Genomic DNA, 23,258 nt, shown 5'->3' with positions numbered 1-23,258 from the left:
TGCAAAAAGGTGGATCATCTGAATTGGAGAATTGAGTTCCATGCTCTTCTAGACTTACATTCCAAGCGAGTCTTCCTCTTAATCGGCTGTTTGAGGCTCAGGAGGGGGGTAAGAAACTTTTGTTTCTCAAGGCATATCGCGAGGCACAGTATATCAGCGGATAAGCATGGCGTACTAATGCAAAGGTAGAAGAGGAGCAATAAATACACTTATCGTTGAGACCAATTGCAGTTCAACTAATATTTAGATTGTATCGACAACACAAATAGACAACTTTTCCATGGTTTCCTTGTTGGAAATCTTCCTGCGATAATTAACCTTGATGACTAGATATTGTGGCAACTTTTACCAATGAAATTGCGGAGTTATACTTCTTAGTTTTCTCTCAGTTGCGGCGTATTGATGTAGGTCCATCCGCATCCGTCGATTGTGTGGCAGCGGCTTTCGCCATAACTTTAAAACATCCCACTGCATTTAGAATTATCATTGATGCTTGCGGTAGACACTACAGCTATATTATAGGTATGTATCCCCGAAAAAAAAAAAGTCTTCCAGATATTGGGCATGTTCAACCATTCATCTCCCTTAGAACAACATCTTGAGACAATATCTCAACATGGTACTAGATCACATCTTATTTGCAATGAATCTAAGCTTGCCGAACTAGGGCCGAATAGAAATTTATATCGACGGCAAGCTTCTGCAAATGAGCAGTCTTATGCCAGCCCCCGAGGAGCCTCCCGCTTGCCGTCAATGCGGAGAAGAGAGCAAGAGATATATAACTCGCCCAACAAATCGGAACGGAAACGCAGGACGTCCGTATTATAAATGCGACCGTTGCCCGAAATTCGCTGGATTTGCTGATACTCGAGGAAACGATCCTAATAATCCACCGTGTGATTGCGGAGCCTCCAGTAGGAGACAGCTGGCAAGTCGTGTGAAGGGACGCAAGATACACTACGTATGCAGGCTGGGTAAATGTAACTTTTATGGCGAGCAACCAAACGCAATTGATGGTAGTGTAGCAACGGTAGATGGAGATGAGCTTGCGTCAGCATTCGCCATGCTTGGTATATTCTAATATATTAACGGGGGCTTTCTCCAAGTGCTCGATAGCGAATGATTCTCTACCTGTGATGATACTCTACCGTAGTGCCTAAATGGCGGAATGGGGCCTTGGTACTCCCGCGCTTTGCACCAACTTAACTCATGCACCACTAAGGGACGCAGCCAAATGGTAGTCTTTCGGTGTCACGGGATAACCATTCTCTGCTCATAAAGCGCTTTATTTCTCCAAGATTTGTTGCGCAATAGAGTTCAAGTCAGGTGAATTGCAGAATCAAGTCCCCTTAGATTCCATTCTCAATGAACAGCTTGCGTTCCCCATCACTAGAACAGATATGGTGCTATGGAAACGTTCCGCAATGCCAAAGCAGCTGCTTAGTAAAACTATCAGATATGACATGATTATGTAAATCATGAAACACAGAAGACAATATAATTCCATCGGGCATAAGTTAAGATGAACATGATTCTGGCTGGCGTTCGAACTCTCCGACATTTGCTGGCGTAGCGCCTCTTGAAGATGAGCCATTCCGCTGCTCTGCTGTTAAAGAATCCAGCTTATAAGTTCTAGTCGGCTTGTGTGGCGGCCAATGAGACGAGCGCTAGCGCATGACAATCGTCCGTTTTTAGTATTGTTGCGTTGAGCCTAGTGGGAGATGGCGTATGTACTTGCAAGCGGGAGTAAGAGTTCAACGGCATGATCAAACTTTGTCTGAAGGATTGGACAAAACAAAGGACTTGTAAATTCGTTCATATAACTATTCATAATTTTTTCTTCTCTTTTCTTTAAAAAAAAAAAAATAAATTGTTAGAGTGGTAATGAAATACACAGTATACCCATAACCATCCCCTCATCTTAATGGCACTTGAGTTGCATTACCTTTCAATATAATGAGCCTAGATAAGTTACAAATCGGTAACGACCATCTAACCCCTGGAGAAGCGCCCTATCTTGTATATGGCATCTGTCCTAAGCACTTGCCACCCTACATTATTGCAAACCTCATGACCATTGACCGAGACGCAAATAATTAGGTCTCCGCTAAACTGGAACTTTAGGTCGGTTTCCCCATTAATAACATGTGCGGCAACTTTGACTCCTTTGCCTGGCTTTAGGATCCCGCTCGTACCCCAGTGGTAGGTATTACTCTCAGACCAACTCTTCCCATGCTCTTTAGTTGTTGATTCATTCCACTTGAACGTAGAGCTAGCCTCGATAAAGCTCAGAAAGCCTCCCTTGATGCTGACCTCTTGGCCAAACTCCTCAAATTCGCTCACTTTCCAGTCTTGCGTAGACGTGAATGTTCTGTCTTCGCTAAATACCCCAGCTAATATCTGACTCTGAGTGATTCCAAAACTCCTGTGAAACTGCCGTAACAGATTTGATGTCGCTTTCTTCTGGCTTGCTGGCAAATATAACATCTCCAAACACGGTCTGTACTTTCGCCTCACCACTCACCAGGCAGGAATAGGAACCCCAGAGAATCCAGTACGCCGTTCACAGTCCCGCTGAGAGCAAGCAGATACCCGTGACCAACATCTTCTTGTACGGGTTCCCCATCCGCTGGCTTAACCCCAGCACTGAAGTATTGAACGCCGTCGGTCTCAAGCTCAACATAAGCAACAGCGTCTCCTCCTTTTACTTTCCAAATAGAAGTCTGTTTAACCTTCTCACGGACTTGAAGGTTGAGTATTTTTGAATGAGTACCCTTGGAGGTGTCCCCGTAAGTCTGAGTAGACCCAGACTCGTCAAAATGCCAGTTAATCTCAATCGCCACCAAACGATCTTCATTAGACCAAAACTTTATCGATTTCACAAGATTGTTGCTACTGCGACTGATAAAGGCCTCTCCGGACTTAGTTCCACCAACAGGTTTGTTTTTAGTGAGGAGAACCTCAAACACAGCTGTTTGATGGACTACTGTCGCGGATTTGGCATCGCTAACAGCATTGTTGCCTCCGGCAGAGAGCTAGGGAACGCCTGATTGAATGACGGACATGTTGAATAGAGTTAATTGAGTTGGTGGGTTAAAAAAAAAGGGATGAGATTTGTATCGAAGCTGGTTGTTGATTTCATCTGAAGAGCAGGAGGATTGTGTGGTATATATACTAATTTGGGACCTACGCTCTGCTTGAAAATCCGTCAACCGTACATTGACTTTACTGAGATGATAATACGGATATTACTAGAGCGCAGCACCAGGTGGATAACTTGATGATAATATGAGACACACCTTTTGTGCTCATAGCCTAGGATATTACTATATGGTTGCCCTCTGGCGAATAAAGATCAAGTTCTTTAAGATATCTCACATGCTGTAGATAGTAATACTATCTGAGAACGGATGACGAGTGATAGTACACTGATGACGAATGATAATACTGCATAAACTGACGTGGAAGTAGATAATTCTCGACCTCCTCTACTGCTGTAAGGCGTAAGGAGGCGACTATTATTACTTAGTGTATTATCACCACCACAAAAGGTATTCAGATTAAGTATACACGGAAAAAAAGATAGACTGGTGGGCTAAACACCAAGAATTATTTTGACATTGAAGTATTGATAAATTAGGGCTATAATTATGGGCTAACTATATATCAGGATTGAATGCAACTACCGTGTTATTAATCTTTCGGGATACGCAGCGTAAGGCGGTTCAAGCTCATGAAAATATTATAATGCTGAATATACAATACAATATGCTGGAGCAATTTTCTACCCAAGAGGGTACAGACTAGCGATGCTGTGTATCCAGTCACAACTGGCTGTCTCTCCCTTGGAATAGAGATCAACAATGATTTGCTCCAAATAAATGTCATCCACTTGTGGCGTTCGGCAATCATCGGGCCGCTGCATAGCTTACCATTATCTAAATCAATGTGATATTAGATCTGAGTAAGTTTACTAAATAGGCAACCAGGTTAAAACGTTTCGGTGGCATGTGATTGGAACTGATTGACATGCTTCTCTGTAATCCTACTTCGTGCGGCATAACCCCTTGCATAGGTAGGATACATGCACTTACTAGTTGGGCGTAATCCGCGGCAGCTACTATAAGGTTAAAATCTTCTATTTGTGTTGCTAGTATGATTATCTAGATACAGCTCCCCCGGGAGAGCAAAACTATACCCAAATCTTTGCCAAGGACGACACTGTAAGATTCTCTTTGATCGTCTAATTACTTATTCTGTTTAAAGATGCCAACCCTTGGACTCTATGTCATAATAACGTAGGTTGGGGATCGTGAAACTCCAGGCCTGCTGAATGGTATGAAATGACTCGCGAATCTTGTTTATCCAAGACAATATTACTGTCTTACACACGCCACGTCGACTCCGGATCGATCTGGTTCCGTGTGTTGGATCGTGCGCTTATTGTGTCAGAGGCGCTGCTGCCCAATTACGATATTACGTCAAGCCGCACAATTTATGCAACTCTTGCGGTCCAGTGATAGTCGCAGGTAAAATCCAAGATAACAGTTCATAAAATTTGTTCAAATCAGGCGCAGATAGGGTCCTAGTTGAATATTGTTAACATGTAATCTCACTTATCCTCTCAAATTCTAGGTAAAGTTAGCAGGAAAGCTTTGCCCGTGTTTTATCATTATCCGAGAGAAGTTGTAATGACTATCCTCTGTTGAAGACGCTTGCATTGATAATTGACAGTTATAAGCCTTGAGAAGGAGGAGTAGAATAAGGTAGAATTATCGGGTCATTTTCTATCAAGGCCTTGGAACAGTCTTTGGAGCTATGGAAATCTTACCTTTGAAGGTAGGTAGTCAATTTTGGAAGGCTACTCTAGTACCTCGTCACTTTGCATGAGTGTGATAAATGCAGTGTTTACGCTGTATCAGCCATAATTCATCCAACAATTGGCCGTTTTTATCATTATATTGTAAAACAACAAGGTAGATAGATATTGTACAGTTAAGCCAGAGTTGTATCATAACTCTTAGCAGATCTCTTTTTCTTTCATCGTCTTTTTTCCTCTTGTTTCCCCCTCCATCGAACGAGTGGATATTGCATACCCAAATCAAGGCCCAAAGTGGGTTCAATGCTTCTTTCTTCTCTACCAAATCATGTCATTGTTGTAGATAAGTACATGTAAGCTTGTACTGGTGACAGCGACAAGGGCGTCAGGCCATACCCAAGTTGACTAAAATAGGAGCCTGTTGCTTGCTAGCTCAGAGCAAGAGGCCGCCCTGGGGCCGCGCGTAAAAAAAAAGAAGAGAACAAGCGCTAATTCGTGTCTCGGGCACCTCAAACATGCCGAGCAAACATTGAACAATGCATTGGACATTGTATTCATCACTCACCGACCTTGCCTTTTTAATCCATTTCTTTCTTGTCTTTTTTTCTTCCTCTCCCCCTCCGTCCCTCTCTAAATGCATGAGTTGTCGCAACTTTGCCTCCTCCATCTTCTTTATCCAATTGACAAATTATCGTAACTTATTTTAATCTAAACCTTTTTTTTTTTTGTTCTAATACCGTATCCCGTCATCTTCGCTAAGAAAGGGGCCGATCGATCTCAATCAGGCACCAGATCTCACCCGTAGCTTAGCACCAATAAACCCAATTTCAACGCAAATTTCCCTCAAAGTCAATTGCAAGTCCATCACAATGGTTGCCGACAACGCCACCAGTCCTCAGACCATCCGAAAACTGGGACTCAGGTGAGTAACACATGTGTCTTAAACTCCAAATATCTCACTCAATCCTCTCAATTCACCACATTTACAACTACACGCATATCCTATACACCTTTCTACACATATAGTAAATATACATATATATTTACCAATTAAACTAACAAAATCTCAGTGAACTATTCTCCTCAACCCGTCACCATCTCGGCATCTACCTCTGCGTCACCGTCTCCTGCCGCCATCTCTACCCCCATTCTTCACCTTCTCTCCCTCAAGGTGACCAAATCAGCCCATCATTCTTCGCTGCCCTCGCTTCCATCGTCAAGGAACAGCCTGCCCTCCGCGTAGGCATCACCGGCGAGGACTCCAACAACGCTCACTGGACGCACATCTCAAAAGTTGACCTGCGTGACCACGTCTCTGTTGAGTTGGTGCCCTGTGAGACGGTGCAAGAGTATGAGGACAAAGTCGTCCAGCACCAGGGCTGGGAACATGACCAGAAATGGGAGAATCTGGAGACGCGCCCACCGTGGAGAATCACCATCTTGAGACCCAGAAGCAATAACGAATCTGTCTTGGAGCAACTCGGCGGGCAAGAAGACGTCTTCTTTGCCTTTCACCACTCCCTCATGGACGGAACCAGCGGCCGCCAATTCCACGAGATGCTGCTCTCAGCCCTGGCCGCCCATCAAGACCAAGAAGACAAAGATTTCACAACTGAGCTTTCCTTCTCAGAACTGACCTCGCTCCCCGCGCCGCTAGAGGCAGACGTCAACTTTACGCTCTCCTTCCGCTTCATGGTCTGCACTATGTGGTACCACTTCGCCCCCTGGTTCCTCAAGCCTAAGCCGCAGCCCGTCTGGAACGCAAAGCCCATAGATTTTGCGCTGCCCTACAAGACGCGCATCAAGACCATCGACATCTCTCCCGAGACTCTCTCCATCATTCTTGACGCCTGCAGGAGCCACTCCGTCACACTCACGGCGCTGCTCCACTCTCTGGTGCTGACTTCGCTCGCCAAGCGCCTCTCTTCGTCTCCAGAAAAATCACCCGCCTTTCTTTCCGGCACACCCATCAGCCTCAGGCCGTATCTCACCAAGAAGCCTGACGACAAGAAATCTGAATCTACTACTCTGCGCTGCCTCGTCAGCACCTGCGTCCACAATTTCTCTCCAAAGACAGTCTCAGCCCTGCGCGCTCCCGATGCAGACATCAACGCGCTCATATGGGAAAACGCCAGCCAAGCAAAGAAAGAGCTTGCCGCCAAGCTCGCCCTCACCCCCAGGGACGACATCACAGCCATGCTCAAGTTCATTGGCAACTGGGACGAGTTCTGGGGCGGCAAGGATGGCAAGCCGCGCATTGAGTCATGGGAGATTAGCAACATTGGCGTGCTGAAGAGCGCTGAGACAACAAGCGGCCCCAAGGCAACTCGTATGTTGTTCTCCAATGGTGCCATGGTTGCTGGGCCTCCTATGGGTGTTGACGTGGTGAGCGTTGCGGGATCCAAGCTCACTATTAGCTTGTCCTGGCAGGATACAATTGTGGACGACGAGTTGATGGAGCAGCTGAGAAGTGATCTGCGGGGATATGCCGAAAAGTTCTCTGAGACTGGCAGCTCATTCGTCTAGATGAGATGTATTTTTTTTCTTTTATTCTCATTTCCATTTTCTCAGGAATACGATACTTGTAATGACGATTCAAGGGGGCGGTATAAAAACAAACATCAATAGTTGGATATAAGACGATGATATACGTATATGAACACCTTATTTCTTGCACTAATAGCTAAATGCCAAATAATAATCATGTAATTAATAGAGATTTTGTTTATAAATGCAGTTATATAGGTTCAAATAGGCCACAAAGGCATCATATAATTAATTAATAATAGATGCACAATACAAGGTAATATAGAAGCAATAATGCAATCATAATATAAAATGTAAAAATAGTGTCGTAAGTATATTTCTTCCATGTCCTATCCAAACGAAAAGAAGAAAAGATGATAATGGATTTTCCCGTCCATGTATCGCAAAACCTCCCTGAATCGAAAGTATTATGCCTCTCTGTCTCTCATTCATCTCAATAGTCTGTCAATCGTCTATTCTAAAGCCCGTAAACGCCATGCAGAATCTCTCCAATATCAAAATAAAACACTTGTTCCCCCCATCTCTTTCTTTTTCGTCTTCCCATGAAGCCTTTACCAGCCCTGTCCAGGAGGCTTTGACGGTCGAGAACCCCCTCTGAAGTAGTTGTACTGCATAGGATCCGCCTCTGGGCTTTCTACGTCCTCGTGTTGGGGAACGCCAGCGTACCCTCGTGGCCCACCAATTCCTACACCAGGAGTTTGAGCTGGCGAGCCTACCGCGGGACTCCGAGCTCGATCCAGGGGTACTTCTTGGTAGCCTCCAAAGGGAGCAGGGCTCTGCGACCGGTCATGAGATACGTTCCGATATGACGCGGGTGGCACCATGGCAGGGATTGCGGCGTTGTGCACCAAGCCAGACGAGCTGGTATTCTCTTGAGAATAGAGCGGACTGCGATGCCTGGTGTCCTCGCCATAGGGGCTGGGTCGGTAGGCTGTTTCATGGGGCGGCGGCAGTCTGACGTTTCCTGGCGAAAACGGCGTGGCATGGCGGTTGGATGGCGTTCCCGGCCTGGAGCCGCTGTCCATCGAGCCGGGCGTTCCGGGCCGGTACCCGTCAAGCTCCTTGCCGTAAATCTCACCACCGCCGTGTTCTTCAGTAAACTCTGCTCTGTTCTTGTAGTACTCAAAGTCCATTTGCGCATCTGAGACGTACTCGAATCCGGGCACTCCATCGGCTGCCTTGCCTGGTTTGCCGCCTTGCATGGAATTGAGGGCATACATGTCTGAGTAGCCACTGACACTCATCATGTCTCCAGCAGGGCCCGCTTCCCTACCATCCGTCAGTCGTCCTGAGTAGATGGACGGAAGCAGATTTTGCGCCTTCTGGTGAACCATGGGGGTAATGAGCGGCTTGTACAGAGCTGGGTGGCCGAATCGGCTGGCAAGCTTCTCGTTTCGAAGGCTGTTCTCCTTTTGCGCAGCAGAGGGACCGCCCTGTCGTGCCGACGCTCTCGTCTTGTAGTATCGCATCTGGTCGTCATAGGCCTTTCCACAGAAAATCTTGAAGAAAACCAAGAGAACTGGCAAGGGGCATACGCAAAAGAATTGAATGTGTGTTCCATCTCCGCGAACCCAGCATGTCAACAAAAAGACGCCGTTGGATAAGATGGTGCCGAAGACGAAGCGGTTAAAAATGACACGCCAGAACAAACCACCCGACTCCGTTTTTGTAACAAAGCGGTACAAGATCAGATACTTCTTGAGGAAAGAATCAATGGTAAAGTACAGCGCCGTTGCGACGAGGACGAGTGGCTGGATGCCCGAGAAGCACAACGTAACCGTGGAGTAGTATAGGAAGTAGCAGTAATAGCTGGCATAGTCAAACGCCGGCGGCGCCGTCAATTCAATCAGCTCTCGGGGCGTAGGGCTAGAGAATGTCTTGATGAAAAATGCACTGATCAATGGCCACATTTGAGCGAGATCGATAGCGGCACCAAGCTGCCGCTGCAGGAGATAGGTGATCCAAAACGGGCTGTTTCTGCAGAAGGCAATGAAAATACTGGCAGCAAGATCCTCTTTGATAATCGCGTCCCATGCATTCTCACCATTGTCAGCGTCGTTGATGACGGCAACAACAAAAGACCAGATGACGCTGAAGAAAGAGAAGACAATGAGGTTGTTGAAGACGAAGAAAGCGTAGAGCTTGGCCACGACGTGTCTCTCACGTCCCGTCTTGGTTGTGTCTCCTGCCCTGATAGATAGCCGGCGGAAGATGACGGGGAGAGCCAGATAGACACCAGATGTGATGGCGGGTGAGGCGATACCCTGCACAATGCCCCAAAATTTGGTGTCTGCTTCCAGAGAATTCTGGAATCCCTTCCACACTTTGCCCAGGTTGCTCAAGTTGACGAGGAAGATGGCGATCATGGCGTTGGGAGCAATCCAGAAGAAAGTGAGAAGGATGATCCAGAGACTGTTGAACCATCTTCTACGACTCCTGGTGGATCTAGACAATGGCATATTCGGCCAGATAATGTCGATAGGCTTAGGGGCCAATTTAATTGTCGTGCCATGAGGCTTCTTTCGGCGGGCGAGGTAGGCAATCTCGTGTGCTTCGGCGACCTCTGAGTAACTGGCAAATCCGAAAGGCATGGAGCTTCGCTTGTCAACACTGGCACGAACCTCTCTGATTTCCACCTCAAGCTCTCGAATTCGCTGAGTGTAATACTCAATGGCATCCAATCGCTGGCCTTTTGGGTAGGTTCCATATGAACGATCCTTCCTGGAGGGCTTGCAAGTTGGTCGTGGTGGCAGGTTATTGGGATTTTTGAGATAGATGGCCAGTACTTTTTCCAGCTTGCGAACAGCTCGGTCGTGCGCCGCAATGAGGTCGGGAAGATCCTTGACGTTTCGCGCAATGGCAGTTCGCGCGAAAGACGAGCTGGGAGCGACGCCATCGATGATACGGGCGATACCTTCATCAGAACATCCTTGTTTGGGAATATCGGTCAGCTGTTTTTATTGAGGCAGAATGTCAGCTACTTTTTATCATCTTGAGAGGGCTTGAGAGAGGGGGGATCGCGATATTGAATGATTGCAGGGCTTACCATTAGTGTTCGCGAGTGCAGACTAGTTTGGTAGTCTTCAGTCTCAAAATACTTGCGACGAAGCTGCGTAATTCTGCGATAGTTCCACCAAAGGAAGAAGCAGACGACAATATCGAAAACCCAAGCAATGACGACTTGGGCCCACAAGTTTTTACCCCAGAGATTCAAGGGCGTGACTTCCAAGATCCAACTGGTCGAGTCTTGGACAGTGTTGGTGTCTGGTACGGACAATTTGTAGTGGATAGGGACGAGAACACTGACGCCGATGATGGCGAGGATTACGAAGATGTTGCGACACATGCGCATAACGCGCAAGAAGATTGTGGCATCCATGCCAATTTGTTGCATCAGCTTTTCCTCGTGAGTGCTCATCAAGGGGAGGACCCATGACCACGGCTTCTTGCCCAGAGGCGGCGGAGCGTGCTTTTCATCGGCATGTTTTAGCTTCGGGGCGTATACAGCCTGGTTGTAGGGTCTTAGGAAAGAGAACAACAGGGCGACTATGGCTGTGAAGCCGAGAGAAGTACCCAGGGCAGAGTAAACGGAAGCGGATGCGAGCTGCAAGAATGAGATGTTAGACAGAGTAGAGACGAAAGAGGCTTGGGCTTGCGGGTGCTACGCCCACAAAGCGACTTTAACTGACCGTGCCGGAGAAAGGATCCTTGAGCAGATTCAGAAGCTCTTCGGCGGGAGTTTCGTTGTCATCGCGCCTTTGAAGCCATTGTGAGATGGGCTCCTGAAAGGTCATGTTGCAGGCTTGTGCGCCCGTCTAGGGCAGAAAGATTTGTAAATTGAACAAAATCAAACGACAGTAATAAGCGAGTGCAAGGCGCAAATCGATGCCAGCCAGGTGTTTCTCCCACGCAGTGGAAGCGCTCGAAACAATTGCGCAAGTGACTTTTTGCGCCAAGCAGCAGCGTCCGAGGCCAGTCGTGGCTCAATCAAGAGCTCGAGGGCTGGTGGAGGAACGCGTCGAGAGAGTCGGCGAGAAGTGCGCAATTCGAGTGAGTTGCGTCACCAGCGTGATGTCAGGGGGCACGTCGCTTCGGAAGATGCCTGTCCGTCCTAAGTCGCTAAACCAAGTAGCGAGCAGCGAGAGAAAACGAGAGTAGAGTAGAAAACGAAGGAGGAAAGGAAAAAACGAATAGAGAGGCCAAGGCACCGGCGCCGTTATACAAGACAAAAAAACGAGGGACGCTCTCCGCTAGTGAATCGCAGATGAGCCGGGCTTTTGGATGAAGAAGAAAAAACGAAGGAACAGCAAAGAAAAAGAGGAAAAGCTCGGCTTGACCAGGGGTCATCCGATGGGGTTTCGAGTGGACAGGTGAGCAGGAAAAGAGGGAACCTGACCAGGATGCGCTCGATTCCTGGATGGGGATGGTCTGCCCGCGGCTTTGGCTGCGTCGAGGATCACAGATGGCATCGGGGCCCAAGCTCTGGGATGGAGAAGCGAGACAAGTGTCCAGGGAGGATCCGCTCGAATAGGCTGCTGGAGAGGTGGTGGCTGCCTCCAAGCGTCCGTTACTGCCTGTATCCATCCACCCAGAAAAAAAGATGGAGATTGGAGCCATCGTGAAGCAATAGTGGTAGAATCTGCAGAGCTTGCGAAGGAACAAGAAGGTGGTCACGCATGTGCCAGGCCTGGATGGTAATCGATAGTGGCAGAGTACCTAAAGATACGTGTGCATCCGGTGATCAGCGCTGCTCAATGCTTCGTATCCTGGATGTACTAGCTACAGATAGATAGACCGCCAATGCAACCAACAACGACCAAGATTATAGGCGCAACAGCACATGCAATGCGCTATAATGTTGGCCTCAGTCCAGCCAAGAATTACTCGGCCCAGCTTACTTGCTTGACCTTTAAACTGGAGCCCTTTGTTTCAGCAATTTTCTTTCCCTTCGCTTTGTTTTACGCTTGGCCCAAGTGGACGAGTTGCTCACAACGGCCAGACCGTCTGCGCAGCATCCCATTGGCCTCGACCCCTGTCGGCGTTGCCCCTTGTGGGTTCCTTTCCAGCGCCCCTCTGGTCGTGGACGGGGCGCGGTGGCCACTAAGACGGGCTCTACGAGAAAAAAGGCGTTGAAAGGTTGCTATTTTTGCGACCCCTTAAAGCCACTGCAGCGTTAGCGCCTGGCTGCTGTTCCAGCATGAAGTGGTTCCCTGGCGGGTGGTGGCTGTTTGATGCCAGGCACCGGCGGAGTGGGTCGGAGAGAGAAACGGGACGATGGCACGAATGAATGAATACGAGCCATGGCACGCTTCCAAGCAGCAGTAGCACCGCAGTAGTAATATGCTAGTAATCAGCAGGACACGAGGCATGACGGCGGTTGATAAGCTGCAAAATCTCGTGCAGCGTCTTTTGCTGCATGGTACAGTACTGTAGCGCTTATAGATGCACCGACGGCCAGGCGCTGCAGATTGTCAGGACAAGCACCCGACGATATAAACTCTGCACTACTGTCACTGTTAGGAAGGTACCGCGCCAGCTACCGCAACTAGCTCTCTCAGCTGCATTGGCTCGATGACATTCCCAGTCGGATTCCCGCATTCAACCTCTAAATAGCAGATTATTTTTGTCTTGTATCATCTCGCTATTCTCGCATACGTCGTATATGCTGCTTCTATTATTATTTATTGCTCGGTATTAATAACTACTTCCAACTTTTGCTTACTGCCATCTGAGAAATACAGCGACATGCATACATTAGTCCTATCTCATTCAACTCGGAATGCATTCGTGCCGACTCTACAGATCATCGCTGCGGCGGGGTGGCCACTGAGTGATCCTCGCTGGGATGAGTGAACAAATGCCTGACAAGTCGTTATTTTTTGCCACCATGACCGCGATCGACACTCGTAACCACCCTCGGTGTAACCAGCATCTCGATCGGAAGACACAAGGCAAGCCGCGTGAATCGCCCACGCTCTTCTATGCTATTTTTTGCCTTTTCACGATGAAATAAAAAGATGCTGTCATAATACACCATCTATGACTATTTCTTGGCTCTTACCTCAGCGCATAGATGATCTAAGCACGTAGAATTCTCGGGTCTAGCAGCGGCAGGCCAAGAGCTGGGCGGCTGCAGCCGATCTGTGCTTCGCCACAGGTGACGATCTCCTAGCTACCCCGGGCCTGTGTCTTGGTTGACTGGTCGTCATTGACGAATGCATGGTAGCACATACTAATATACTAAGACGATACTATCACCAGCTCGCATATCCTTCTAAAAGTGAAGATCGCGCCGGCAGCGTATAGTCCAAAGGGCATCGGCGTCTCAGTGTTGTTAAATATAGCTTGGTGTGCCTCGTATGCATCCGTCCGTAATAATACTTGCAGGCGGTCGTTTATGCATAGCACCTTGTCAATACGGTTATCGCAGTCGTTGAGCTCAAATTGGGGCTTACTACCCCTGCTTGGCCTCGGGCGATTGGATCCGCTCTAGTCCATTACCAGAATCTACAGGATTTGCCCACTGGCGCTGAAGAATTCTTGATCCCAGCTATCATTTCAGAGCTCACAGGGCCATTATCCGTACCTAGGTATGTAAGCAATCACTGCTTTCAATAGATTCCTTTCCCATCATGCGATACGCATACAAATAGATACACTTAGTGGGCCTGGAGTACTTTTACTATTTACTTCGTATTCTCGACAGTCGCAAATATGCTACCTAATACATAGAGGCCTCCGCAGTTGCGAGCTGAAATGGGAGTCTATACGAGCAAAGTTTGAATCTTGTGGCTATAATTGGCAGTGATAGGATTGCGCGCATCGAGTCCCAGCGGCGTGCAGCGCAGGCATGCCATACTATTCCAGTTCTTCCCCTGAGTCTAATCCCAGCGACAGCGTGCAGCGAAGCCCCTGCTTTGCTCCCGCGGCGAGCCATTCATTAGTGGAGGCGTCACTCCACCAAGGACTCTTTTATTGTCCGTCTGTCCGGGGAGAACAGGGGGGAGCGCTGTTCAGTTGATGATGTCTTTAGACCGCAAAATGAATATACATACAATAGTAGGAATAAGAATGCCAAAATTATAAACATCTCCAATATTATGTATATATAGTAGAAGCAGCATACGTAAATATATGTGATCAAATGAGTCGGGGAAGTAGAAGGAGCAAAAGTATAGGTAGTATCAGCGATAGGAGAAAGCTTCTATAATATAGGTACAATAAGTAATAGAACTGTGTGCACATGATTAAAAGATGCACTATTTCTATTTTTATCTTATTTTTTATATTACTCTTTATCCTCGATCTGCCATTCCCTCGTTGGTAATAGGCTGGTCCTTTAGTATCACAAGTCCTTTTCCACGTGCCCATTCCATCAACCCTACTTTGCATCTTCTGGCCACGGCTGCTCCCGCACAAGGTTTACACACATAAGAGACTTGAACTTGCCATGATGGTTGTACCTTTCCACCATGTCGCGGCACTGGAAATTCTCCTCAAACACCAACGGCGCAGTAGCGACGCCATGGCACCCGCCGTGCCAGTAGGCCCTGCACTCGACGTACTGGCTCACGCCCAGCCTGGTGTCCCACACGCGCAGTGACACGGAACCCGTCCTCATCGTGTAGCAGTTGGCCAGCTTGATGTGCGAAATCTTTTCGAGCGGAGAGCAGCGCTCGATGTCGTCGTTGGCGTACTGGTTGTTGCAGCGGCAGTCGTAAGGGTAGACGTTTGTGACGTTTGTGACGGCCTTCTCGATCTCTTCCATGCCGCGGATGGTCCAGGGTTTCTTGGCGATGCTGCCCGTGTTAAAGAACCATGGCGGTTTTACCTGCCTGGGGAGGACGCCGGCGAAAGAGTGTCCTGTGAGGACGAGGGTGGTGAAGAGAAGAGAGCTGCAAAGATGCATTTTGCTTTTTAATGCTGGTATTTGCTGATTTTTTTTTTTTTTTTTTTTTTTCTCTTTCCTTCTTCCTGTCCGTAGAAGAACTGCTTGATGAGCGTAGTTTTAGAGATTGGATTGCGGTGTTGAAGTTGAAAGGTAAAATGCGTTGAGCAGAAAAGTCCATCCTTGATATACCCATGACTGAGGGCTTTGAGTTTTGAGGCTGCCAAAGCCGTCTGAGCTTCTATCTCGCCACGTCAATGTATGGCTGTTGTGGCTGATAATTCACTTGGTACTATTATTCGATATCTACACACTATATAAGGTAGAGTTTGCAAAGTGAGGTTATATTCGCGCCACATACAGATATAATTTAAGCTGTTGAGAGATATGGAACTTTATAAGAGTCATCAAGCTAAGAGGACAAACTTGGGCTATGAATATTGCCTATTATATAGTATTTAGTAGGAAACTCACATAAAGTATGGGCCATTTTAGAAAGTATAACCACATAGTGTCTTGAGTGTATGTAGAAGATGCTCGCGGGCTGGATCTCGTGTCTTCACATGTGCCATGCATCTGGGATATGAATCCATCTCTTTCTAAAGAGTATATTTATTCATCTAAATTTAGTATTGGTATACATCTTATGATCCAAGACCAGTATTTTCGCTGTATATGCTACTATTAAAAGGGGTTCTCCTCATTTTTTTGGGTGAACATGTACAAAGACACTTGCTTCGCCTATTCACACACAAGGAAGCCAGAAAATGATTGGGGCCGCAGGACGAAAACACACACAGTTGGGATTCAGATTGCCATTAGTATGATAGCAATGCGCGTAATAGTAAATACAGCTGCGTGCTGATAGGATCACTATTATTTGCTTCCTACATGGTGGCTACTCTCGGCGAATTTACTTTCTTCTTAAACCGAATGAGTTTTCGACAGGCGAGGTTTTATTTTATCCATTCTCGTTTGTAAATCGACGTTAGGTCGTATAGCTAAGCAGATGAAAGATCGAATAAAGCACGCAAATCATATTCAACTTCTTTTACCATCAGATATATTCAAGTGGACCTGAATCGCTTACTATAAGTGCTAAAGCTTCGTATGTTATCAAGCTTCCCACTACTTACAACACGAATGCAAATACTAAAAAAAAAATTGCAAGGCCGAGCAGTTACATAAGGCATACAACATTGGACATAAGCCGTATCATGCCATACCATGGGCAAACATTTTAGTTAGCTTGGGACAAATATACAGCGACCACCCCATGAAAAAAAAATCAGCACTCCCATCATTCAAGCAAGGGAACCATTTTCGCCTTATCACCGTGGGCCTAGATCCATTTTGGCACTAAAAACAAGTGGCGTTAAGCATCGATCAAGAAAGAGAGCCAAGGAGACGACAAAGGAGAGAGAGAGAAAAGGAACGTAAAGCCGTTGTTTCAGCCGTCATTTTCAGACCTCCACTGGCCCCTGACTCCGGGTCTTGCGCGCCGTCTTTCCAACTACCGGAGGAGCTGCCTTCTTTTGACTATTGCTCTTCTTAGGGCGGCCCGGCTTCCTCGGAGCTCCGCCATTGGTGCTCGCCTCACCATCGTCAATCTTGGCCTTTTTATCTGCCGGCTCGCTCTCGTCAGAGTCCTCTTTCTCAGCGGCTGCTGACGAAGCAGCAGGAGCATCGACTGGGATCTCGGCTAGCTTGCGCTTTCCAATGATTATCTCTGAGACATCAGACTTGTCATCGTCATTGCCGGTTTGAAGGGCGCCTGCCATCTCAGCCGTCTTCGACTCGCCATTTGGAGTCACAGGCTTATCGACAATGGAATCAGGGCCAATGTCGCTATTCGGGATAGATGCTGTGGGAGTGGGCAGCGGCTCTTCAACGCGAGTGATTATCACGGGCTCTTCTTGTGGTTTTGGAGGCTCTTCTGGCTCCATGGGGATATTTAGCTCTGGCTTTGGTGATCCATTCGCCGATTGATTGACGGGTGTCTCAGGGACAGATTGGACCTCAACGGGTCGTGGAATCTGATGAGCCAGTTTGAAAGCATCAACAAGGTTGAAGGGCTCTGCCGGCTTCGCCACTTCAGGTGCTTTAGTTTCAGCAATGATCGGAGGCTCTTTGGCCGGTTCAGCTTGGGCTGGGGGATTCTCAGAGACTTCTGGCTTGGCTGTCTCCAAGGTCGGAGCTCCAGCCAGAGCCTCGGGGGCTGTAGGCTCAGGCGCGCCAACTGTTGACCGAGCTGTCAGCAACAAGATTTCCAGTCGCTATACATTACAAAGCGGTAGTCATCTTTGAAGCGCATGGCGGAAAGGAAGAGCATTTTCCCAATGGAGAGCATCAATTGAGTTGAATTGGGAGCGCGCATAACAATACGCGACGCGGGTTACTCCCAATCGCATATATAGTGACATAACACATGCGTACCTTTGTCAACAGCTGGAGCGATGCCGTCAGCCATGATGGATAATATTTATGACGTAAGTATCAGATAGGCGTCGCGCGCCAATGATAGTGGCCCAAATGGAGATGCTTGGACACGGCGTAGATGGACGTGGTCGGGGAGTTGCGCACTGCTTGCGAGGAGGAAATTGATGTCAGCAGAAGCGAGGGTGCACTGGGAAGCAAGAGGATTGAAGGAAGAAGAGGCAGAGACGAGAATCCAGGACCAGCTTCACCGCAGGAACTCAGTCCCGGTTCCACAGGTAGTCTCGATACTACTCTCGTACCATAATTCCGAGGTGAAGTCGCTCGCCCGCAAGTTTACCGTAGCGAGGAACCTTGCATTGAGCCCAAGGGCAGCAAGGAGACATGCCGGCGGCGCCGCCTGTGGGTATGGGAGCAGCGCTGATTTGCCTTTGCGCAGTCAGACAGAGCAAGCAGATTCGTCATAAACAAGCTCCACAGTGTTTGCGCTTGACGCTTGAGGCCGCAGAAGCTGCCAGGGACTGTGAGCATGACCAAGCAGACGCAGCAGCGAGACTGTGTGAATTGTCGCGATCGGGACGGTGGTTTGAACGAGCAACTCTTGCGGGGAAACCTGCAACCTTGGTCGTGGAGGCGACGCCACCTCGAGCTTTCAGCTCCGTATTCGTCCAGTCACCAGTGCATCCGTCCGTCTGAGCGGGGCTTGTACCAATGCAATGCACGTCTGTTCGGCTTTTAACAGGTACTTGTCGTTGGACAGTGCCTGGAATGGAACATTAGAAGCCGGCAGCACTGCAGGGCAGCATGGATATCCCAGCATAGACTGTCATGTGGCTAGAGGAGCGGAGAGCCCATCTGAAGCTTGCGCTTGGTACCGAATGGTAGCAGCAGTGATTACCGAAATTTCCATGTTTGAAATTCGCATGAATGATGGACGGGACGCTTCGTCTTCTTTAGAGCTCCCAATAGATGAGGGCGGGCTTGATTTGTGGCATCGCAGCTTGCATATAGACCTGCATTGGACTATTGATATAGCACTGTCGCAACTTTATATTCCCCAGCCCTACTATTCGTCAGCCCGTAGAAAAAGTCAAAACGCAGGACCTAGATCAAATCTTTTTGTCAGTCCGTACGAATCAACTGTGCGAAAAATGAAGTCGATGCATCAATTTTCAATCCATGATGATCCATAATACTGCACTCATCAGCCGTGGAAGCTCGAAAAAAGAATACGAAGCCGTTGAAAAGCTCGAATCACCTCCAGCGGGCAGTCGACATCCATCCAATTGCACGTGCTTAGTCATCGCGGCCGCAGCCCCCTGAACTGCCACTTTTCGGCTACCCGCCAGCTTCCAGAAGGACAGCTATCAAGCTGCAGACGCGCGAAAACCCAACTTCAGCACACTCCTTTATCGCCAATTAACGCGTCACTCTTTTCCTTCTTCTGGTTTTTTGTTTCTAGCACAAAGACGAAATCATGGCACCTGCAAAGATCACCAAGGACAAATACTCGGTCATTCTGCCGACGTACAACGAGAGAAAAAACCTCCCCATCGTGGCATGGCTGCTGAATCGCACCTTTACTGAGAAGTACGTGGTTACCGGACCCTCGAACGCTCAAGCCACTTGTCCATACAACATTATTGGGAGGGGAAGCATTGCATCTGAGTATTTGAGCTGACAATTCTGCTTTTCCGATTCACAGCAACCTCGATTGGGAACTCGTCATCGTTGACGACGGCTCTCCCGACGGAACCCAAGATGTCGCCAACCAGCTCGTCAAGGCCTACGCCCCCCACGTCGTCCTCAAACCTCGCTCCGGAAAGCTGGGTCTCGGAACTGCCTACGTTCACGGCCTGCAATTCGTCACTGGCAACTTTGTCATCATCATGGACGCCGATTTCAGCCACCACCCCAAGTTCATCCCCGAGATGATTGCCCTGCAGCAGAAGGGTCAGTACGACATCGTCACCGGCACCCGCTACGCTGGCAACGGCGGTGTCTTTGGCTGGGACCTGAAGCGCAAGTTTGTCAGCCGTGGCGCCAACCTGTTCGCCGATACCGTTCTGCGACCGGGCGTTAGCGACCTGACTGGTAGCTTCCGCTTATACAAGAAGAGCGTTCTGGAAAAGGTCATCTCAAGCACGGAGAGCAAGGGATACACCTTCCAGATGGAGATGATGGTTCGTGCCAAGGCTATGGGATGCACCGTTGCCGAAGTGCCCATCTCTTTCGTGGACCGAGTGTACGGAGAGAGCAAGCTGGGTGGTGATGAAATCGTTGAATACGCCAAGGGTGTGTTCTCTCTGTGGCTGAAGGTTTAAGGATAAAAACAAAGGGCAGAATGAAAGATGTATCATATGGGTTGCTACGAGTTGGATGGGCCGGCGTTAATATCAATGAGAAGGGTAGTCCCGTTTCTAATTAATCAAATATACCATTGCCATTTTTTGCAGAAATCAACGCTATATATATCATGACTACAGGTTGGTTACACAACAGCTATGCCACAAAGACTATGCATATTACATGTTTCTACCTCCTGTCACCATAATGACCTGGCCTGTTACATATGAAAAGAGTGGACTCGCCACGGCCAGAATAGAGCTTGCAGCCTCTGCTGCCGTCCCTGGCCGACCCAAAGGAATGTCTGAAGGGGGAGCTGAGCCAGGCTTGCCTCTTCCTGGCACACCAAGGGCAATCTTCTCGCCTCCCGGCCCAACTACAAAGCCGCCGTCTTCCTTGGCAGCTGTCAGGCGAGTTTGGATGTATCCAAAAGCAACAGAGTTTGCCCTCACGCCAAATGCAGGGCCCCATTCCTTGGCAATAGTCTTGGTGAAGCCAATGAGCCCAGACTTTGCCAACGCATAGTTGATCTGACCAGCATTTCCGTGCACGCCAGACGTGGAAGACACGGTGATGATGTTGCGCGGCTCGCCATCCTTTACTCGGAAGTAGGGCGCGGCCTCGCGCACCATGTTGAAGGGCGCCGTGCAGTGCAGGGCGATCATAGTCTCCCACTGCTTGTCGGTCATCTTGTGCACGACGCCGTCCCAGGTGTATCCGGCACCCATGACGAGAATGTGAATCTTGCCGTTGCCAAACTCGGCGGCTTTGGCGATGAGGGCCTTGATGTAAGCCGAGTCTAGGATGTCGCCGCTAAAGGAGATGGCCTGGCCACCGTTTTTGCGGATAGATTCTACGACCTCATCACCCTTTTCTGCAAACGAATTAATATGAATATTCACATATAATATTAATTGGATGGTATTGCTTACTGGCGTCGATATCTGCGACGACGACCTTTGCACCTTCATTGGCAAAGAGGCGGGCGGTTTCGGCGCCGATGCCTTGGCCAGCGCCGGTGACGATGGCAGTTTGGTTGGCGAGAAGACCCTTTGGGTAATTAAGGTGGCCGACGACCTGTGAGACTCTGTCCGCCATTTCGTCAAGTGTGAGATGTTATTATATATATATATATATATATATATAAAGAGGAAGAGTGTTTATGAAGTTCTCAAAGAATGCAGAGAAGAATTGTTGAGGCGGGATGAAGCACTAAAGTACAGCTTCAAGTACCGAGGCTCAGCGGCTCGCGGCGTATAATGGGGCCCCGGTGTGGGGTATTGATATCCGGGGTATTCTCCTCTCGCTGGGTTGGAGGTCAGTTCTATTATATCCGCCCCGGCTATTTCTTACATATACTTTATGAGATTTAGTATAAATTTTACAAAAGATTACGAGAGAGGGTGTATTGCTTCTTTCGAGAATCAATGGCCTGTCGCCTCGTACGTTAACCAAAGGTTACTCCCAGGATAGAAGAACCGTTTGGGCAGATTGATCACAATATTTACTGATCCGCTTAGATGCAAACGCTGTTTATTCTAATATCAAGTTCTATCAAAAGCGAGCAGTACAAAATATTCATCACATCTAAAAAATACTATATGTGCATGCAGCATGCTCATTATTCAGAGCTTGAAATCAGCATTCGTCTTCTCCCATCCAAATGGCGACTCCTCCATGTTAGCAACCTTTTCCGAAAGCCTTCCCTTTAATACCCGATTTCTTTCCGAGCATAATTCGTATGTTGTTGAAAGATTAAATAATAATGTATGCGACGATAAGCCCGAGTCGACCAATTTCTCCAGGATTGTACGCCCCTACAGAATCATATCAGTACGGGTGTTGTCCAATGGTATTCACAAAACTCACCTCCTGAATCCGTCCAAGATAGATTAAACACACGGCCTGGTTAACTCCAACCATCTCATCTACTGTCATGATATCAAACTCTTGCCATTTCTGTAATGCCGATTCATAATTCGAGTCTGCCATGTCACACAAGGCCAAGATGATCTTCTCAACGTTCTCAGTGTCCTCAGAACACTGGCTGGCGCACAACTGTGCATTCCGTGTGTCGCCAAGGTGTAACCAAAGCAGCGCCTTTGACAAAGCCAGTTTGCCGTCGCCTCGATCTTTGAGACTGCCAAGGTGGTGCGCCGCGCCGGAGAGGTCATCCATCTCAATCAGGGCACCCGCAACTTTGATGCCTAATTCATGGAGCCGTGATTTCCAGAGCTCTCTAGCAGTGTTATCATGCGCTAAAGATGCTTTCCTGATATTTTCTCTGGCCTCTCTGGCAAGATCATGGTAACTCATTACAGCCCGGCGGGGGTCTCCGAATCCTAGCGCCTGCAGACGCACGTGTAGCACGCGTAATTCCCATGGCACAAGATGCTCGTTTGTGTTGTCATCTATATATCTCCGAGGGTCATTTAGGTCTTCTAACGCTTTGGCCTCCTGGGCTGCAAGCGACGTTGCGTCAATCAAAGTAAGACAGGCAAGTCGGGTATACAGCAGCCTAAAGATCCTACTGGCATCATGTGGATCGATGCTACTCCCATTAATCACTGAGCCAGTCAGCTCTTGGGCTGCCGCAATGGCCGCTGCCCTAAAGTGGCCTTTAGCCAGCAATTGGTCTATCGGTATTTCTGGACCGGGCTGTTTCTGTGAATTTCTGAACGCAGGGGGGACATTTTGTAAGTTTAGGGGGTGGTAGATTTCAGGCTGCAAAAGAAACGCAAAATCCTTTGGCCTCACTTCTCCCAGTTGAGGAGTCGGAGACGGCGGGGCCTGTCGAGGATGTGCTGAGTTGGAGGGAGATCGTGCTGGCGACATGAGGGTTGGGCTTAGCTGAGAGGCAGAAGCCGCTGGAGATGTTAATAGCCCACTAACACTCAGTTAGACAGAGATGTCAATCAAGTTTTGGTAATAAACGTGTCCAATAAAACTGACTTATCGGCGTCCAAAGGTCCTTTGGTGGAAGATCTTGGTCTTGTTGCTATGTATAAATGTCAGTATGTGTGCAGCGTCTCATACCCGCCTATCATGAGCAGCGATGGAGGGGCTATTGGATAAAGACGAAACGTGTGTATTCGTCATCAAATTTGCAGACAACTGGAGCACATACCGCGAGTAATAGACGCTTTATTTCTTCTATGGCCCTGTTCTTGGGGCGGAGTACTCAGAAGATCGCTCATTATGTCCCAATTGAGCTCCGAATTA

At 48.2% G+C, this 23,258-nt stretch overlaps 10 protein-coding genes across 10 annotated transcripts; 3 read left to right on the top strand and 7 right to left on the bottom strand.

The window, feature by feature from the left end:
- Positions 1-252: 252 nt before the first annotated feature.
- Positions 253-1,213, top strand: GGI43DRAFT_389415 (uncharacterized protein). The gene is made up of 3 exons (XM_083204192.1): positions 253-404; positions 503-522; positions 668-1,213. Exon 3 carries the CDS (start codon positions 707-709, stop codon positions 1,079-1,081), a length of 375 nt encoding a protein of 124 aa, XP_083065719.1. The 5' UTR covers positions 253-404; positions 503-522; positions 668-706; the 3' UTR covers positions 1,082-1,213.
- Positions 1,214-1,992: 779 nt separating this feature from the next.
- On the bottom strand, positions 1,993-3,065 carry GGI43DRAFT_378127 (uncharacterized protein; the record flags this gene model as incomplete). Its single annotated transcript, XM_083202650.1, has 3 exons — positions 1,993-2,471; positions 2,525-3,035; positions 3,060-3,065. The coding sequence occupies 3 exons, from the start codon at positions 3,063-3,065 to the stop codon at positions 1,993-1,995; spliced, it is 996 nt and encodes a 331-aa protein (XP_083065718.1).
- A 2,256-nt stretch (positions 3,066-5,321) lies between these two features.
- GGI43DRAFT_389412 (alcohol acetyltransferase) lies at positions 5,322-7,585 on the top strand. Its single transcript, XM_083204191.1, has 2 exons — positions 5,322-5,741; positions 5,890-7,585. The coding sequence occupies exons 1-2, from the start codon at positions 5,689-5,691 to the stop codon at positions 7,343-7,345; spliced, it is 1,509 nt and encodes a 502-aa protein (XP_083065717.1). The 5' UTR covers positions 5,322-5,688; the 3' UTR covers positions 7,346-7,585.
- On the bottom strand, positions 7,544-11,160 carry GGI43DRAFT_426947 (uncharacterized protein; the record flags this gene model as incomplete). The annotated part of the gene is made up of 3 exons (XM_083208747.1): positions 7,544-10,317; positions 10,413-10,970; positions 11,056-11,160. The coding sequence occupies 3 exons, from the start codon at positions 11,158-11,160 to the stop codon at positions 7,918-7,920; spliced, it is 3,063 nt and encodes a 1,020-aa protein (XP_083065716.1). The 3' UTR covers positions 7,544-7,917.
- A 25-nt stretch (positions 11,161-11,185) lies between these two features.
- Positions 11,186-12,074, bottom strand: GGI43DRAFT_2093 (uncharacterized protein). Its single transcript, XM_083200170.1, has one exon. The coding sequence runs from the start codon at positions 11,981-11,983 to the stop codon at positions 11,486-11,488; it is 498 nt and encodes a 165-aa protein (XP_083065715.1). The 5' UTR covers positions 11,984-12,074; the 3' UTR covers positions 11,186-11,485.
- A 2,657-nt stretch (positions 12,075-14,731) lies between these two features.
- Positions 14,732-15,701, bottom strand: GGI43DRAFT_2044 (uncharacterized protein). Its single transcript, XM_083200108.1, has one exon. It carries the CDS (start codon positions 15,273-15,275, stop codon positions 14,748-14,750), a length of 528 nt encoding a protein of 175 aa, XP_083065714.1. The 5' UTR covers positions 15,276-15,701; the 3' UTR covers positions 14,732-14,747.
- Positions 15,702-16,579: 878 nt separating this feature from the next.
- On the bottom strand, positions 16,580-18,143 carry GGI43DRAFT_2008 (uncharacterized protein). The gene is made up of 3 exons (XM_083200066.1): positions 17,993-18,143; positions 17,691-17,836; positions 16,580-17,493 (listed from the first exon to the last, which is right to left on the bottom strand). The coding sequence occupies exons 2-3, from the start codon at positions 17,722-17,724 to the stop codon at positions 16,718-16,720; spliced, it is 810 nt and encodes a 269-aa protein (XP_083065713.1). The 5' UTR covers positions 17,725-17,836; positions 17,993-18,143; the 3' UTR covers positions 16,580-16,717.
- An 882-nt stretch (positions 18,144-19,025) lies between these two features.
- On the top strand, positions 19,026-20,115 carry GGI43DRAFT_1728 (dolichyl-phosphate beta-D-mannosyltransferase). The gene is made up of 2 exons (XM_083199741.1): positions 19,026-19,280; positions 19,396-20,115. The coding sequence occupies exons 1-2, from the start codon at positions 19,168-19,170 to the stop codon at positions 20,012-20,014; spliced, it is 732 nt and encodes a 243-aa protein (XP_083065712.1). The 5' UTR covers positions 19,026-19,167; the 3' UTR covers positions 20,015-20,115.
- Positions 20,116-20,155: 40 nt separating this feature from the next.
- GGI43DRAFT_389402 (SDR family NAD(P)-dependent oxidoreductase) lies at positions 20,156-21,182 on the bottom strand. The gene is made up of 2 exons (XM_083204190.1): positions 20,969-21,182; positions 20,156-20,910 (listed from the first exon to the last, which is right to left on the bottom strand). The coding sequence occupies exons 1-2, from the start codon at positions 21,132-21,134 to the stop codon at positions 20,216-20,218; spliced, it is 861 nt and encodes a 286-aa protein (XP_083065711.1). The 5' UTR covers positions 21,135-21,182; the 3' UTR covers positions 20,156-20,215.
- A 479-nt stretch (positions 21,183-21,661) lies between these two features.
- Positions 21,662-23,233, bottom strand: GGI43DRAFT_378120 (uncharacterized protein; the record flags this gene model as incomplete). Its single annotated transcript, XM_083202649.1, has 4 exons — positions 21,662-21,853; positions 21,906-22,923; positions 22,989-23,034; positions 23,164-23,233. 4 exons carry the CDS (start codon positions 23,231-23,233, stop codon positions 21,662-21,664), a joined length of 1,326 nt encoding a protein of 441 aa, XP_083065710.1.
- Between the last annotated feature and the right edge of the window lie 25 nt (positions 23,234-23,258).

The sequence above is a fragment of the Trichoderma evansii genome (assembly GCF_050947405.1).
Source record: "Trichoderma evansii strain SZMC 28006 chromosome Unknown GGI43scaffold_1, whole genome shotgun sequence".
In the NCBI taxonomy this organism is placed as follows: Eukaryota; Fungi; Ascomycota; class Sordariomycetes; order Hypocreales; family Hypocreaceae; genus Trichoderma; species Trichoderma evansii.
Note: the sequence above shows the minus strand (reverse complement) of the source record. Positions and strands in the feature narration are given on the sequence as shown.